This window comes from Macadamia integrifolia, chromosome 5 (genome assembly GCF_013358625.1).
Source record: "Macadamia integrifolia cultivar HAES 741 chromosome 5, SCU_Mint_v3, whole genome shotgun sequence".
Taxonomy (NCBI): domain Eukaryota; kingdom Viridiplantae; phylum Streptophyta; class Magnoliopsida; order Proteales; family Proteaceae; genus Macadamia; species Macadamia integrifolia.
In genome coordinates this window covers 40,447,635-40,467,297 of record NC_056561.1, presented here as the reverse complement: position 1 = coordinate 40,467,297, position 19,663 = coordinate 40,447,635, and the positions used below count along the sequence as shown (strand labels likewise).

General features: G+C 38.2%; 1 protein-coding gene across 1 annotated transcript; it reads left to right on the top strand.

Annotated features, from left to right (window-relative positions):
- Positions 1-7,671: 7,671 nt before the first annotated feature.
- LOC122077819 (protein SIEVE ELEMENT OCCLUSION A-like) lies at positions 7,672-10,013 on the top strand. The gene is made up of 5 exons (XM_042643714.1): positions 7,672-8,022; positions 8,121-8,230; positions 8,481-8,626; positions 8,760-9,224; positions 9,320-10,013. The coding sequence occupies exons 1-5, from the start codon at positions 7,700-7,702 to the stop codon at positions 9,935-9,937; spliced, it is 1,662 nt and encodes a 553-aa protein (XP_042499648.1). The 5' UTR covers positions 7,672-7,699; the 3' UTR covers positions 9,938-10,013.
- The last annotated feature ends 9,650 nt before the right edge of the window (positions 10,014-19,663 follow it).

Below are 19,663 nucleotides of genomic sequence, written 5' to 3'. Positions count from 1 at the left end.
GAAAAAAGGATGATTTCTATTTCAATTTCATTGGGTGATTTCTATTTCAGAATTTTTTTTGTTTTGTTTTAAATTTTTTATTATTATTATTATTTTTTTTTGAAAAGCATTCTTACATTTTATTTCAGTGACATAGAAATAGAGATGTAAACAGTTTAAATATTAAATCCGATCATTAATCCGATGTGATCGGATTTAATATTTTCTAATTGAATATAGATACCCTTATGCGAATACAGATGCGAATTGAGTTTGGTTTTTCAACTATCCGTTTAGATCTCTAACTTGTGTAACTTGAATCTTCTCCTCCCGTCGAATATGATTCTCACTCTAAATCTATCGTCCGTGAACCTGATTCGGATCCGACTAGTACTTAATACCTACTATTAAACATTTCAATAATAAAATAAGTAGTATTCAATGGTTTTTTTTTGGTAACTTCTACCACTAGTAGTCTAGTAGTATTATGTTTATGATCCAAGATGTTCCATCCTGAAAAAACTTGTCAAGAGGTTCTACGATATGGTATATCAAGTGGGAAATAATTTGGTTGGTATCTGGGTTGCTGCTAAATAGTTGTAACCCTTTACTGACAGTCAAAGAAATTGAATAATCCACTTTCCTTTAGCTAGGGTTCACAAATACCCTCCTAAATTATAGTATTTTTCAAAATACCATTTTAGATTCTATGTCTTTGGCTGCCATCTGCAACCGAGGCAACAACTAAATTTCGTTCTATCAAGTAACCCAAATTTTGCGGATGAATAGATCACAAGGTTCTCTATCTACATGTGGGGTTTCAGATGAAAAAATATGTTCAGTGGTAAAATACTTTTCTAAAATCTAAAGAACTTTAAGAAGGTGTATTGACATAAAACTGGAAGAGCCACCTTGATAAGTTTATTAGGATGCTATAGAATATATAGAAGAAGAAAAAATATATTTAATTTTGATGACCACAATTGGTAACAATGAGTAACCAAATCCAAATTACCTTTACTACAATAGGATTAATTATGATCTTCCTATGAGTTGGAGATTGGGAATGAATGATAAGACTAATTAATTGGCATAAATGATTTCTTACGTGGGAATGAATGATGAACATTGTCATGATGGACCAAGAAAAACCCAAAGATAGTGCACGCAAAAAGACAATACTGCCTCCCACACCAAAGGCTCTAAAGATCTTATTTAACTAAAGTATTAAATGAAACTTTAAGTGAGACCCACCACTCCTTCCTTCGATGAACAAGACAGCACCCCACCGCCCTTTCCTCCTTCCCATGTTCTGCTCCTGCCTCCTGCCTCCTGCCCTCTGCCCTCTGCCCTCTGCCCTCTGCCCTTGCCCTTTCCTTTCCCTGCGACCCCCCGCCCGACCTTGTCCTCTGACCTTAAGAATCTTTGGTATACACTAGAGGAGCATCCATTATGGGTAATAGTAATTTACAGTTTTCTTGCACCACAATCTCAAAGTATTAGAGAAGCAACGAAGTGTTCACTTGGTGCCTTTCAAGAAAAATCTCGTCCATCTACTAAAATGGCCTCAGAATCCTCTCACTTTTAGAGAGAGGAAAGACAAGGGAGAGTGCAAGAGAAGATGCATGCCCGTCACAATTATGGGCATTATCCTTCTTTTTCACCAGTCATTCTGGACGCTTGTCATTTTTGTTTGCCTCACTGATTGTTTGCCGCAAAACTGTCCATCTTCCCTGTTTTGGTCCTAAAGCAAGCTTAATATTAGGGAATTTCGACTCAAGCTAGCTCATCGCTTGATGATGGAAGTCTCCACGGTACAGGGATGCTCCCAAATCTGCAGTCCTTAACAAGATCAATATCCATGGGAAAGTAATAACTTTCAGAAACTCTTAAGTTCCCAAGGTTTGATGTTCCTAAGTCAACACTAAGATGGCGGGTGGATTAGTGGTTCTAAAAATTTCGATATTTGACAATCCAATAACAAAACTTCTACTTTCCAACTTTCAAATTGACTAGAGCAACCCTATAATTATTAGTCACGCAAATAACAATACGTCCACCTCAAACCATAATGCGACTAGGTCTACCAAATAATGTCACACCACTTTACATACCACACACTTTAAATATATGTTAAAAATAAATACGAGACAACATCATATATGAGTTGAAATCGTCTGCAATTCCGATCTCATACAATTCCGTGAAATACCACCTTTAGGGGGTGACATGTGTATTGATACTAATGCAATGGTCCAGATCTGGTACAACTAATAAAACCTTAAATCAATGAAGAGTAATTTAAATCAGATCTGAACTATTGCATTGATATCAATACACGTGTCACCCCCTAAAGGTGGTATTTCACGGAATTGTACGAGATCGAAATTACAGACAATTTTTCCCCATCATATATATGCGGTTCAACCAAAATACCTACATTCATAGAGGAATACTTGTATAAGGTTTCGTATTTCATAATACTCAACTTTCAATCACATCCAATAATTAAAAGAATCCAAACAAACATCTTAACACATGGATTCACACTCCCAGCTGGTCTTCCCAGCCATAAAATGCACACTGGGCATCAGCGGCCGGATAGGACTCATAGGAGTTAATACTCACATAGTTTCATATCTGATGGTCTCAGTGCCAACAAGCGAGCAATGTTAAAAGAAACCTTTATGCCGCATTTGGCCCAAGAGAAGGGAAAATCCCTCTTCCCGTGGGTTATCTTCAAAAGTAATTATCATCAGTCTACTCAAGACCACTGTTAGTTAAAACGGGAACGGAAAAAAAACAGAAACGTACGGTACGGGTTTTAAACGGATAAAAACGATGAACGGTACGATCAAAAAAAGGGTCAAAAAAATAGGGAACGGCAAACGGAAGAAAACGAACGGTACGTAGTATACTCATGCAATTTGAGAGATTATTACTTGTATACATGCATCTAATATTTCAAAAACTCTAGCAGTCCCAAGATAAAATAGCCCAATGGGCTACAAGAAAATGAGATGTTACTAGCTTTAACTTCTCCTTACTCAATGAGCTACAAGAAGATGAGATTTTTTTCTTATAGATAGTATGGAAGTTAAAAATAAAAAACCAAGTACCATATTGTCTTCACTCTTCAGTTTTACTAATAGTTTTTTTTTTTAATTAATTAACTTTTTTAATAAAATTCCTATTTTACCCTTAAAAAACGGATACGCGTTTAAAACGGCTGTTTAAAACGCGTTTAAAATGGCCGTTTAAAACACATTTAAAATGGTCGTTGAAAACGCGTTTAAAACGGATTCTTTTGCCGTTTTTATTTTTTTTTTAGATTGTATAATAACATACGAAAAAACGCATTTTAAACGGCAAAAAAATGAAAACACGATTTAAACGCGCGTTTTAACTAACAGTGTTCAAGACTCGTCATAGACAACTTTACGTACGCTCAAAAGAAAAGGGTTACCATTTTAGTCGGACGTTGGTGAATGTGGGACCTACATTTATTGACAAAATTGTATTTAGGACAAAACTTAACAACTAGAAAGGTCAGATTTGCTCTGCAAGTAACAGAAACTTGGACCGACTTATCATCACTTTTGGTAGAATTCGGAACAGAAGATAGAAAACATGTTGGCCATTAAAAGTTGCAAGTGCGACCAATACTTGTCACAATAAAGCAAAATACAAAAAGGGGGGCAAAACCCAACAACACTGGCCACCTGAGAAGCCGAAAACACAAGATCACCTGTTCAAGGGATCTCAACCAATTTTTAGAGACACTAAGGTAGCAATTCACGGTTACGATCTCCACTTACATTACAGATGTATAAATGAAAAATTGTACATAGGATTGTACAATTATTCACATAATTTCTAATTCACCCTAATCATCTAGGAGATTCACGAAAGCACAGATGAGTGACTCCTTAAACCATGATCAGGACTACGCAAGCAACATAACAATAAGATTTAAAATATTAAAAAAAAAAAGTACCAAGAGCGGCCTGAAAGAGGCTAAGGGGGAGGGGAGATCTGAACCGACTCTTTGGTGAATCCAAATTTCTACAATGTGGGGAATGACATCAAAAGAGATAGGACCCAGATTTGAGAAAATCAACTGGAGGAGAAAAACAACCAATGGAATCACAGATTGATTGACTTGACTTTGAAACGAGATAAAACTCATGACCTCACTCAATTCTGGTCACATGGTCTTTGAATTGAAAATGCATCCCAACTAACCCATCGCCCAGCTCTCTGTCTAGCTAGTGTATGCCCCAAATAGAAAATCAAATTAGAGATTCCATTTAAAAAACTTGATCACAATATTTAGTAACAGTTTAAGCTAGTTCAAATTAGTTGATCATCCAAAAAAAAAAAAGGTTCAAGATATATAGAAACTATCATTCATTCCCAAACGAGAGCAAACTATTGTTACTTAGATATGTCAAATCATCACAAGTATGCTCTAAAAAATTAAAGGAAATAAATCACTATCGCATCAGGTCGTTCCTTTCGTGCGCTGGTTAAGCCGAGGATTGGTTGCTCGAATACCATTGTTACGGTCTTAGAAGAACTCAACTTCATAAATCAGCTTACAAGGTGAGGGGACCTATGACTATATCAACCCACATCAACTCCCATAGGAAACCAATATGAAATCAACCCCCATAAGCTGATATGGGATTGTAACATGGGAAATGGTAGTGTTGCCATCTCTTGATCAACTGTTGGTGTCTGCAATAATCCAATGTTGTGAACGATATCTGTTGAACCTCTTCAAAATCTGTCAATTGTAAAGAGGGAAGAGCTTATCTGATTTGATTTGTTAAGTCTCTCAATACTCAAGTTGTAATGGGATTACTTTGTCCGTGTGCCTCAAATTAACCAGAACCCTCTTCCCTAATATTTCTCTCATGGGTAACTATATGTTGATGTGGTTATTCGGGCCACATCAGCCAACCAGATATCCATAAGGTTAAGATTGCCACATCACTTTTCAAATGCAAAATTTTGATATTGATGCAGGGAACCTACTCTACGTCCAGACACATGACTTGGGTTGTGAAAAGATGCCCTTGCCCCTGTAGCCTACCCCATGTGTCTGGGTGTAGTGCCACGCAAATCGATAGATTCTTTTGCCTGTCCACTTGCATTCTCCCACACCCAGGCACATGGAGCATTTGTCGAGGGTAGGAGTGTCTATTCATAGGACGCTCCACATGTCTGAACATGGAAAACCCAATTCAAGCAAATAGAATTCTTTTTTCCAATGATTTCTTATTGGAATTTTCTTTAATTTAAAAAGAAAAATATTGCTTAATTAGTTTTTAATTAGAGGTAAAACGACTTGTCAAACTGACAATTCAGATGATGAGGAAGGAGAATTAATTTCTTTAATTAAAAGCAACTTGTAATTATTTGAAACCAACAAATGAGACCCTTTGTCTATTACAGTACTGATCTTTTATCTCTTTCATCTATTAATCTCAGTGGGAGCATTTGGGCATAAATCTCCGTACATGATGTATATCTTTAAGAGGTTCCCAATCATCGAATGTACACTACACATCATGCTGTGCCACAGAGAATTCCATGCCTGATTCAGCTGAAAGTAGTAGATTTTTGTCTTTTTTAGTGGGATAAAGAAACCCTAATTTGAACTCTCATCCTATTTGTCTCGTGTTCACACAAACCAAAGGCCAAACAATTCAACCTTCCAGAAAACTTCAGCCGGTGAAAAAAGTTGAGACCTTTCAATATCAATTATTGGCAAATGGCAACAGTTATTATTTAATTTTTAATCAACCTAATTGACCGTATCTTATCATATCTAAGATTTCATATGTAAGATTATGTAACAACTGAATGATACCACTCCACCAAAAGGGCAAAAGAAGGGTGACACCACAAGTCTAACTGGGTAGCTCAATGTTAATGATCCAGCACCTCACGGTTAGGTCATGTGTTCAACTCCTTTGAGTCTCAATCTAAATTAATTTAAAAAAAGAATAGGAAAGTTGTAGGACCCACAGACACTAAACCCTATTTTTATAAAAATAATAATAATTAAACCCCTTCAACTCTCACGGAGTTGATTTTCACATGTATCTCATGGCTAGTCCAGATCAATCCCTACTTATGTGAGGGAATATCCCTTAAATTAGGTTTAGAGGGTGAGGACGATGAAATAACGCTTCCCATCACCCTTGTGAAACGTAAAAAAACACTCTTGTTAATACCTATGTGTTTGCCCGCATTGGTTCATATGTGGTGCAGGCCACACGACCGCAAAATGTTCATTTTCTCACTAAAAAAGAATAATTGAGAATATGAGTAAAAGATCCTACACGTGTCTTCTTACCAATCTTACGTGAAGAGTAGTTGTCCTTCACGTGGCTCGTTCGTCCCTCCCTGACCCCACCCCAACCCACCCCAACCCACCCCACCCCACGTGACGCACGAGACGTACGGAGGGTAGAAAAAAATGTCCTTTAATAGTAAGAGTAACCGCTATAAAAAGAGGGGTTAGTTGCACACATTTGGAATCCAAGTATCGACCACCGACACTATCAGTTGGATACATCGAGAGAGAGTGAGAGAGCGAGAAAAGGTTAGATGGAGCAGTTTATGAAGCTGATGAGAGATGAACACCGTATCTTCACCGACACTGATGATGAGAAGATGCTGACGCCGCTGGAGACCACCCACGCTCACGCCTCCCTGGTGGTCGATGTGCAGCCTCTTCTCGAACTCATCCAGGACATCCTCAACCTCTCCACCACCACCACTATTGCCACCAATATCAGCCCCACTGGCCAACCTGTAAGTAATTTACAGGGACAACTATTATTAGTAATGTACTACTTTATGTACGTACTTAGTAGTTTTATAATAATTTGCATGCATGCATGCGTAGGTCCGCCATGCTATGGAAAGCTTGAAAAATAAGATCTCTTCAGCCGATACTTTCGAAGGATTGGCTCAAGACATCCACAACATCTGCTTCAAGGTTAGTTAACTTGACAGCCACTGACATATGAGGGGGAGGGGGAATTTTGGCGGTCTGGCATAGGAACGCCAAAATACAGGTGGGTACGAAAATATTTCATACCTAACTGAGGCGCAAGTAGCTGAAGCTTTTTACACCCAACTGTGTTGGATCATTTTATATACTAAACGGATAGAGTTATTTATTTATTTATATATTTATATGTTAGAGTAAACACAGGAAAATATAAAAATAAGTAGACAATAGATCTGCACAACACAAAGATTTAATGAGGTTCACACATCAAGGCGGTGTGCTATGTCCTCGGATGAAGAAGAAGATTTTTCACTATATAGAAGAGATATTACATCCAAGCAGTGGCGAGAAAACTCGCCCCGAAACTCAAGCTCAAAACCCCCCCAAATACAATGTTTTTCTCAACAAGACAATAATACATTATGTACTTCAAGCCGCGGGTCGTCCCATCGGGTTGCAATCGATCCAATCGAACCATACTGCTGGGGCATCTTCTTCCATCACAGATCTCAGAAAACTTCTCACTTGAGTCACCACCAAAATATATCGAAGTGAGTCAATCATCAAAACGGATCAATAATTCGAGACAAACTTAACATTATATATTATTAATTTTCATTCCGAATTAATTAATGGCAGATATCGTGCCGATGCACTGGAGAAGGAGAAGGAGAAGGGGATGAGAATACGATGTCGGCACTGATCAAATTGTTGTCGAAATACTCGTGGGATGCGAAGCTAATTCTGATCCTAGCAGCCTTTGCGGTCACCTACGGTGGCTTCTTCCACTTCCTTGGGGTAGTGGGGGTGGATAAATGGAAGTCCCTAGAGAAGCTGAGGAGCATTATGGAGGCCATGGTTAAGGTCACCGTCAATTTAATCAAAGCTCGCACTCTGCTGCCACCTGCTTCCTCCCTTGACCAATCGATTGTCCAAACTGCTGTTTACTGGACCATCAGGAGTGTCGTCGCCTGCATGCCCCACATCTTTGGCTTCCTTGCCTTTGGTCAAGAGTAATATCTCATATGTTCCTCTCTCGTCTTTATATATTGTCCATTCCCTTCTTTTGCTCTAATCATTTTTTTTTTTTTTTGAAAAAAAAACATTTTAGGTATACGCCATCGGAAAGTGAGGACAAGGAACTCAAAAAATTAAGGGAAAATGTCAAATCCATTGATCGCGAAATTAAAGCTGAACTTGATGGTTACGATGAATACATTGGTGAGTGAATAATTAATGAGAGGAAAAGAAAAACTCTGTTCCGCAAGTTTGAATCTACTGTGGTACATGTGAACGTCTAACACCTAATTCATTTCTTATCATTACAAGGTTGAAGAGAGATTTATTTGAAAACAAAAGAGATATGTGTTGGATGTTACATGTACAAACGATGGATCCAAATTCCTATTCAAATTAATTTTTTTAATTTTTTAAATTTACTTACGTTGATACCGTGGTGGTACTACTGCAGAAAGGAATAAGAGATTTGAGTACGTTCAAAAGATTGACCTATGTTTCAACATGATCCACACTGACAATATAAAGATTGTCAACTTATTGCTTTGCGCCGAAGGTGGTCTAAAGCCGCTTTTCCAAGTCTCCACACCCCAGCAACGGGTTCTCTCTCTCTCTCTCTCTCTCCATCTCCCACGCTGCATGCATGCATGGTTTGAGTTTTAATTAATCAATATCAATTATAATTAAAGACTTACTTATCTCTCTAACTATGCTTGCTTCTCACAATAAATAGGTTGGCGTTGAAGTGCTGAAGAATAAAAATGTGTCACTACTGGTATTGAGGGAGTTGGACTTCTACCAAGAAGAGATCGGGATTCTGGTTGAGATGCACAAGAACACAAAGCAAGTGTCTAAGTACGAATTGGTGTGTTTCCCAGTAGGGAAGACATCACAATCCAAAAAGGAAGATTTTGAGACCATGCTGAGCTTGAAGAAGATGCCTTGGTACTTGGTGCACCATGACCACCCCATCAACCTTGGCGTTATTGAGTACTTTGAGAATAAGTGGAACTTCATCAACAAGCCCATCCTGGTGGTATTGGACCCACAGGGCAGGCTTATCAGCCAGAATGCCTTCCCCAATATAAGGGTCCGGGGAGGGATTGATCTCCCTTTCACTGAGCTCTGGAGTAAAGCCACTTGGGGACTTCAACTCTTGCTTCACACCATTGAAGAAGGCAATAACATCCTCCAATGGGTAAAAACACCATCATAAGTCATAACTAACTAACTAATTAATCCACTCTGTTACAGTACTTATAGGCCTTATTATATTAATCTTTGACTAAACAGATAAAGGAAGAACGATTCATTTGCCTGTATGGAGGAGAAGACTCCAAGTGGATCGAGGATTTCACGAAGATGGCACAAAGGGTGACAAAGAAAGCTAATATCCAATTCGAGATGGTGTACATGGGGGCGAGAAACCAAACGAAGCGAATGAAGCAAAACTTCACCTTTATCAAGCATAACAACCTAAGCAATTGCTGGCCAGAGCTTGTTTCCAAATTTTGGGTCAGGTTGGAAAGCATTTGGAACTCCAGGATGCAGGTGATTCCCATGAACACCTTCGAGGGGGATGACATAATGAAGGGGATCAAGACCATGCTTACCTACGATGGCAGCGACAAAGGGTGGGCCCTGATCAGTAAGGGATCCAAGATCATGGTCAAAGCCGAGGGGGACATAATCTTGGAGTGCTTCAAACAGTACGATGAGGGGTTTGTACCCCCTGGGCTGAAGGATTTTATGGAGATGGTCATTCATTACGTGAAAAATCAGGACACCAAGCTTCACTGCAATCGTCTCATTCTGCCTGTCACAGTCGGCAAGATTCCGGAGGAGATGACCGGTGAGATTTGTCACTGCACTATGGAGAAGTCCATCATGTACCGTTGTTGTAATGATTAGTTCCCTTCAGACAATGACTATATGCGACAACGGTGGACAGTTCTTCCCTAATAGTAGTTTGAATAAGTGATAGCTCAAACATCAAGAAACATGAATAAAGAGACAATAGATTCGAACGACAGAGATTTAACGAGGTTCACACACCAGGGTGGTGTGCTACGTCTTCGGGCGAAGAAGAAGATGATTCACTATACAGAAGAAAGATTTACACCCTAGCAGCGGCGAGGAAAAACTCACCCTGAAACCCTAGCTGCGTGAAAACCCTAGAATACAATGACTTTATCAACAAGCAACAGTACATTATATATATATATATATATATATACTCCAAATCGTGGTTCGACCCTCTGCTTCCATCACAGATCTCAGAAAATTTTCCATTCGGGTCGCCACCAAAATATGTCGAATCGGGTCAATCTTCAAAACGGGTCAAGAATTCGAGACAAACTTAACAATAAGTTTGAACTATTTCTCTTGTTTTTCTCCTTTTTATTACGTACCTCATGTCGAGTCAGTACTTGAATTACTTGTGTGAGCCAAATTCGAAGTGTGATGTAATGATTACCAGTTGATATTTCAATAATAAATAAGTAATATTTAGTAGTAATATTATTATGTTTATGATAATATGAGAGCGGTGAATCTTTACGTAAGTGAATGTACTTGAACATCCCTGAAGCACTCTGATAATAGAGATGGTATATTTATTTCCTACAAATTTTAATTCCAAAAAACTTCACTTTCGACATAAAAAATGATAAATTTTATTATATAAATAGCTTATATTGTTCATGTACCCTAAGATCAACAAGTCTGGATCACCGGCCCATATGGTCATCTGTCCACCCTATCTACCACTCTCCATCCTCCCACTAACACTATGAGAAGGTGTGCCACATTCATGATCAACTAATCAAGTGGGTCTTCCAATTTTTTTTTCTGTGTCTGAAAAAATTATTATATTTTTTACAAACAAATTGCCAACAATCCTTTCCTTTTCTTTTTGGTTTCTCAGAGTATTCAAGTTCATCGTGACCTTTTTGGTTTGAGATTTTAGGTGAAATAATAGTAAATATGGTCATTTATACATTGATGCTATCTTTCCCTAACAATTCAAGGTTTTAAGTGAAATAGTAAAAACATTGTATGTATCAGAGTAAGGAGATGAAATTAATATTCAACTCTTGGTGAATATCTGATATGTATAGGCTACAAAGTAAGAAAAATTATCCTAACAAAACAACCCGCACAGAGTAACCACACACTTCAGTGGAAATTAATCAATTCGTCTTCCTTCTTAGCCAAACCCCTTCAACGGCTTTGACTTGACCCCAATGATGGTCATCATTTAGAGTTTTTATGATTGCGAGAATAAATTATTGACTGAGTTTTCCTTAAGCCATAGTGGAGTGATGACCTTTAGCAAAAGTGGTGGAGTGATGGCCGTCATTGCACTTGAATGGGCAGAAGGGAGACAATGAAGGGCATTTTAGAGTAACTTGAGTAAAGATGGTAGATTTGTGGACCAACGCTTCATCGTGGGTAAAAGGATATTATCCATAAATTATAAGTAGTATAGTATATTCTATGTCTATTTATATATTTCTTTACCCAATCCCCATCTTTTTCTCAATTGAGATGATAAATTTCATTTTATCTTTATGAAAAAAGTCTAGGTATGCTTCCGGCCGGTATATCCAAATTTATGTCTAATCTCTCTTCTCCTCCCTTTGGAGAAATCTCTTTTGGCTCTCCTATCCTAGTCCTCCCACTGATTGAATCGCTAGCTCCAGAAAATCTGATGTCATACCTAAATTTCTCCCATTCTTTATATACACAATATGAGCACATCAATAGGAGATAAGTTATCCAAGGTATTCTATCCAGAAAAACTTGTCACGATGACCCGTTTAGAAAATAAAATATAAACACGTAGTACATAAATATATCTGTATTTCAGATGGATTTTTCTTTCCCTTTTTATGTGTCAACGCTTCAAATCCTTTAACCCATCTTATTTCTTTAAGATCTCTCTCTCTCTCTCTCTCTCTCTCTCTCTCTCTCTATATATATATATATATATATTATATAAATAAAGAAAAAAATACAGTCCCATCCCTTGTAGTTTGCCTTAATACAATTTTTCTCTACGTACTTTTAAAAATACCACTCTCTGCTTCTATCAATCATACCCTTTTCGTTGGATAACCTAGTTAAGAAATGACATCAGCCTTAATATATTAGATTTAATATCAAAAGATAAAATATTTACAATATAAGGAAAGGGAGTGGTATTTTTAATAGTAAAAAATAAAAAAGTACTATTTAAAAAAAGGGTACCTGATTATATGGCCCCTCTGTCAATTTGGACCCAATGGGAACATGTGCCCTTGCATCTAATAGTTTGGAAGAAAAGGGGTGGGTGGGGGGGGGGTGTGGATCGTCATTTCATCAATCCTTTGTTGAACCTGGGCATTGGAGCATGGATTTAGGTATCAACATTGGTATCTGTCAATACCAATCTGGATAGTGTATCGGTCACTTTTACCTTTGTTTTTCAAAAGAAAAAAAAGGCATTTACTATTTTATCCTTGAAACGATGGGATACTCAATCCAGATTAGTCAAGTATCAATATCGATCTCAACTGATATCAATACGATACGATACCAATACTTGAAACCATGCATTGGAGTGCAGACCGGATAGTGTTCTCTACTGTTAAAAGTAAAAAAAAAAAAAAAAAGAAAGAAAAAAAAATTACAGCAATCAGTTGTTGCAATCTTAAAAATCACCCAAACCCAATAAAAATTGGTTGTGGAGAGAAAGGCAAAGTCAGACCCGGGCCAAGTTAAACCCCGACAGTGCCAGCAAAGCAAATTAGTTGGGCCCTACAAATACATATGTTTATGAACGTCAGCGCACTTATGTAAGGTCACGTGACCGGAACAATAAACATTGGACCTGATGCCAATTTGGATTATAGGGGTGAGAGTTCACAACTTAGCCAAGTCCCCTTCAGACTGTTGAGAACATGGATTTACGTAAGGGTATTGAATAGGTATTTTATTGGTATGAATTAAGACCGTTAGATCAAACAATAAGAAATACGAAAATAAATAAACAAAAGATTCACATGATACAGAGATTTAATGAGGTGCATACCAGGGTGGTGTGTTACATCATCGGGCGAAGAAGAAAATGTTTCACTATGCAGAAGAGAAATTACACCAAAACAGCGGAGAGAAAACTCATCATGAAACCCTATCTCGATAAACCCCCAAAATATAATGATTTTCTCAACAAGACAACAGTATATTATAAACTCCAAGTAACGGGTCGACCCATCGGGTCATAGTCGATCCGGTCGAACCATACCGTGGGGGGCCCTGCACCCCATATAAGATCATTGATGGGCTCCGGGCTTGGGCCTATCGCTCCAACCCCTCTGCTTCCATCACAGATATTAGAAAACTTCCTATTCGAGTCGCCACCAAATATGTTGGAGCGAGTCAATCGTCAAAACGGATCAAGAATTCGAGATAAACTTAACAAAGACCAATACTGATAACTGACTGATTCAGAATTGAGCATCGTATCGATATCGAGGATAAAATCATACAAAAAATCTAATTTGTGAAGCTCAAGGGTGCGAATGCTATCAAATTGTCGTAGTCTTTATGCATGAGAAAAATTTTGGTTGTCACATGATTGCAGCATAACTATAATTTAGGTTGACACCCAAAGAAATGGAATAATTTTTTTTATTAAAATTAGTATATTTTTTTGGAAAAACTACACCTCTTTTTTCTTTAGTTTGCCGGAATTACATGTGGGTCCTAGGGTTTGAACGATTTATGTTCCCCTCCTCTATCATTGACGTGTGAACATGCTGCTAATTTTATACAGTAAAAGATCGTATTACCCTTTTAATAGGAAAGTCTTAATATAAGATGATCATTACACCCTTTTATAGTCTCCTATACCCAAAACACTCAAATCACTTCCCTAACATATAACTGTTGGAGGAGGTGGGTTTCACACTGACCGAGTACTTGCTCTGCCGAGAATCTCTTGGAGACGTCCTTTGAAAGCATCTTCTGTAGAATCCCCATATAAAGGAGGGATTCCGGACAACGTTATGTACAAAACAACTCCCGCACTCCAAACGTCTACCTTCTCAGTGTAATCCCTTCCAAAAAGCACCTCAGGAGCAACATGGTAGCCCGTCGTGAAAGATCTCAGCAGATCCAAAATCAGCCAGCTTTAGTTGGTTTCGACTGTCAAAGAGTATGTTATTTGGCTTAATGTCACGGTGAGCAACGCCCCTCTGCGTGGCAATGAGTGATCGCCTCCATCAAAGGTAACATAATAGTAGCAGCTTTGACATCAGAGAATGTGCGCTTGGAGACACGATAGAAGAGGTCGGAAGAATCGCAGAGCTCCATAACGATGTCAAGATACGCATCGTCCTCGAAAACATTGGCGATTTGAACGACATTAGGGTTGCAACTTGACTTGAAGAAGAAAGTGAAAGAGGATTTCCCTCTTTTCCACATTTTAAGTGAAGGGTGTTTTAGTCTTTTTACTTTATTATGAGGGCATTTTTGGTATAAAAATGGTGGCTTCACCGGCTAACATTTTCAAATTCAAATTAACGGATTGGATTTAAGTGTAATAATCTTTCAAACTATAGGGGAGGGGAGCCGTAAATTGATCAAATCCTTAGACCCACATGTAATTTCGGTAAACTAGAGGCTAAGGAGATGCAACATATATATATATATATGTTTTTTTTTTTTTTCATGATGACAGCCAAAAGCATTACAATTTTGATCCTTCTTGGTTTTTTATTTTTTTCTTCTTGCAAATAAAAAAGGGTGATATCCTTGATTGTGTTGATTTCTGCGAGCAATCTACTTTGTGACATTCATTGCTTAAGGATTACAAAATCCAGATATGCCATTATAAATATCCTATCCTAACATGCCACATCAAGAGGTATGTTCTAAAAATTATCATCATGTGCAGCCTAAATTTTCAAAATAGAGAGAGAAAAAAAAAAAAAGGGACAAGGGCAGCGTGATAATCTTTTGCCCTTTCTTTATTTTACCTTCTTCACATGTCGGTAAGTCACATTGACTTTACGGATTTGGAAAGGAGATTGGATCCGCTCCTTGTACGAGTCAGCGTACAATACCTATCCTATTTTCTGTCATTACAAAAATAACGAGGGCTATATTTGAGAACAAAAATGACAAGTGTTGGACGATCATTCGTATGATCAAGTGATCGTACGAACAACTGATCCGTTTTCTTTGAAAAGCATTGCAAATCTGTGGAAGCCAGCTAACAAATTGGTCGGAGGATTTGTCTTTATCCGGTTCAAATTGGTTTGATTTATTTATCAATTTTTAAATTCCAAGGATTAATTACGGGCAATTTGGGTATCAGATTTTGACGTGATAACGTGAGGATTAAGTTCATTCCTAGCCCAAAAGTAGAAATACGAAACAAAATATTTTACCATGATCTAAGAGGGAGAGGAATCGACGACCATTCTCTTGGTCATTCCAGCATCATTGGCTAGTACTAAAAAAAAACAGCTGTCATATATTAACACGTCATCACCTGCCAAGATAGGCCAAAAATTACTGAGTGGGATCGGTTTTGGATCGGATGCTAGTTTGAACTCTTGGCACACCTTGCAGCTCATCCAAGTGTCTGATTTTTACACATCAGGTATTTCCAAATATTATCCAATCATACAAAAATTGCGCCTCAAAGTCTGGCCAAGGATATCAACGACCTCTGCTACCACGAATTCATGCATAGTGGGTTCAGGTTAAGATAACTAGGGTTTACTGGGGTATCTACCTCTTGTGGTAGCAGAGGTTGCCCGGCGAGGTATCTCTCTCTCTTTCTATCAATCAACCTCTCTCGATCATGGATGGATGACTTGGATGAGGTTGACATGAATTGAGATTTGAAAGGAACTGAACTCCTTGTCTGATAGAAATGAGATGATACCGAGTTAGGCCTGTCCTGTGAAACAGAACTCACTACTTTCGTGGCGAGATACACATACCCATCTTTATCTCTCTTGCTAGACCTCTGAATCCCTAATTTCCAAATACTAATCTCTGTTCTCATTAGTAACGTATATAGTAACTCCCATATATGAATCAAGACGGTAGCGCAGTTGGTGAGCAACGAACTTGGTACAAACTGTAAACGTAGATGTCCTATGTTCAACTCGCACTAGACACACCTTGGGCTACTCTCACATGTCGACACAGGGCTGCACCAAGGGAATCCCAGTGAGATTTGGCTTCTCTACAATCTTTTTGGTGTTCTGCATGTCTATCAACTTCCCTGTGGCTTCATTCCACCTGACCACTCAATCACCCATGTGCCACATGTTGACATAGGGCTGTACGAGAGGGTGTCCTAGACACCCTGCGTTGTAGAGGTGCCAAATCCTATATTCCTTTGGTGCAATTATTAGAAATGGACTGCATATCTATTATGGTTTTAGTAATCAGTATCAGACAGCAAAATCTGTATCAGCATTGATAGAGATCAATATTTATTCCCATCAATCTTTTATAGACTTACAATACATACCAAGGGTAAAAAAAAAAGGTTAAAAACAAAAAATAAAGGCAAATCTATCCAATGTGGATCGATTTCGGGCTTGGCCGATACAGATTACTAAATCCATGTTGTCTAGAGAACTTTCCCATAGACAGTACGATTCCTTCTTTAAAATCCCTGGAGGGCCTAGGACCATTAGTTATTCTATCCATTGTGTAAAATAAATGGAAAAAAAAAAATGAACCAAACCTTATCTGTATCGTTTGGTATCAGCCAAACCGATACTTAAAAAGTGACTTGGTCCAAATGAACCATTATGATCTGTGAATGAATTACAAGCCCTATTTTTATTTTTCTATGGGTGGATTCAATACCTTGGACACTGGCATGCAATTTCTTCTTGAAGAGTAGGTGTCAAGAGATTAATAGATCAACTTCTATTACATGGATGTGTAAGTGTGACAAAAATCCTGAAATTATAATGAAAACGCGGACCCAGCCAAAATTCTAGGTGACTTCTTCAAAAGCTGGGTCTTCCATATATGCCTTCGTTTTCACTGTGTCTACCCCATTTCTGATCTATTTGGCTAATTCACATTGGAGAAAAAAAAAAAATTCAAATTTTCGTGTGAACAAAAATGAAAGATAGGCTGTTCAGACCACAGTTCAAGGTATCAGTATCAATCCATAATTATTGGCATTGTTGGCATTCAATTTCAATAACTGTCCGAGTTAATAGTAGTGTATCGAATTCGTCCTGAGTGCAAAATGGTTCAAAAATTGACATTTAAGAAAAAAGAGAGGCAAAGTCTTGCCATGGCCATGTAAATTTTGTTATCGACCCAAGATTAAAGGTAGAATCCTCTTGGTGGTAGCTAGGTTTCTTAATAACCTTGACAATTGCCTAAGGCTACCAACTCATGAATATTTCTCTCACCCCATCCAAGGGGTGTGGGGGTGAGGTCATGGTCCAGGAGAGGATTGGGTCTCAACTAATACACCTACCTCTTTCTGTTGTTGGTGTATATCACCCATCAAGAGTTAATGCTCACATAGTTCTGTATCTCGTGGTCCTGATGAGGGAAAATATTTTCGTGCAGCGGGGAGGATGAAATTTCCTGTTGTTTGTAATCGCATGACTAAAATGGAATAATCCCCTTCCCCTATGAAGTTTGTAAAAACCCCAAAGGTTTTAGTATTTCTAAAATACAACTATTAATCGGAGTGGGATTCCATTTTAGTGCCTGCAATTATGGTATAAGGAAATTTCCTACTGCCCAGATAGCAGGAAGTTCTATCTTCCCATGAGTGTCAAGAAGTGAGCATGTATAATGCTGCATTGGGCTAGGGCAAGGAAAAACCCCTTTTTCCGCGGTTGTCACTCAGCTTTTTCCTCTAGTGGGTGTCTCATCAATGTTAATGGTTACATGTTGTTAAGTAAGTGGAAAGGAAAGGCGTTATGAAGGGGTAGTGCTATCCAAGGGTCATCTTCTTGAACGAATTAAAGCTGAGATAAGGGAATCTAGTAGTAATTATGAGGTTCGTGTTAAAAGCCAGACAAACTTATTAATCAGTCAGAGATTGGGACTGAAAACTTCGGCACCATGTGATGGAAGAATCCTAGAAGTGCACTGGTGTAAGCCTTGCAGGGAGTGGATGAAGTTAAACATTGATGGTTGTTCAATGGGGAATCCAAGGCGCTCAAGGGCAGGAGGTATTTTTCGAGATAGCACAGGAAGATCCATGGGCACTTTTAATATTTTTCTTGGGATCCATACCAATTACTATGCTGAGTTCTAGGTGCTTATTGAAGGCATTAAAATGGCACGTTATCTGACCTAAGACTCCCTATGGATTGAAACAGATTCACTAGCGGTAGTGATCATGATTCAAGCAAATATGGTGCCATGGTATGTTATGCAGGAATGGATGGCTTTACATATATATCTTAGTGCAAGGAGATGGAAAATAACACATTGTTATAGAGAGGCAAATCCAATTGCTAACTATCTAGCTAAGGAGGCTGCTAAAACTAGAATGACATGCTTTAACTCCATGTTCCCTACTCATATTAGAAAGGAAATTGAACATGATGTTGTAGGTAGACCAAGATATAGATTTAACTAGTTCCATCTTCTCTGTTGATGGCAATGCCGAAGGTGGAGGAGTGGGATTAGTGGTCGATCTCTGCAATCTATGTGGAGATTTCCCTGCTATGGCTAGATGGAATACCCATTTTTTTATTTTTAATAAAGTCTGAGAATGTCTAGCAAAAAAAAAAGTAAGTGAAAAGGAAGAAAGAAAATTCAGAAGAAGAGATTTCAGTGTGTGGAGACTGGGAGAGAAAATAAGAAAAATAACGAATTTTGGCTAATTAGGAGGATGTCAACCGCTATTTTTCAAGAGAGAAAATATAGGAATCTCTCAAGAGTGATTATAGGGATTAAAGTCTGTCGTTGAGAATCAATCTAAGAATAATATTCCCTTTCCATTTCATATTAGGGAGCATCTTGCACACGATGCAGCGACAAGACCTCGTTATAGATTTTACTAAGGGCGTTTAGGTTCTCTTGTTGATGACCATGCTGGAGGTGGAGGGCTTAAATTTGCTCAGTTTTTCTTCTTGTGCTGATGTAACTGATTTTCTTTTTTTCTTCATCTTAATAAAATTCTCGGATCTTTTAGCAAAAAAATTCACTCATTCAAGGAAGAAGCGACATAGATAACATTCTCCTTTCCAGCAACTTAATTATGCCAAGTTTTACTACTAAGTTGGACATTCAAAAGGCCTCCCACTCTCTTCAGTGGAGCTTCCTATTCACCTTTTTCCATTGGGTCAACTTCTCTCGTACCTTCATATGTTGGAAGGCAGTCTAATAAGTTTTGGGCTAACTTTAGCTCCTGTCAAGAGCAATTAAGAATAGACATGGGGATAGAGGACATCCTTGACGGGAGCTAAAGTTACCTCCAAGATATGAAAGTAGGAGAGAAGTTGAGCCAATGGAACAAGGTGAATAAGAAGCTCCACTGAAGAAAGTCAAAGGTCTTTTGAATGTCCAACCTAGCAATAAAACTTGGCATAATTAAGCTGTTGGAAAGGAGAATGTTATCTATGTCGATTCTTCCTTAAA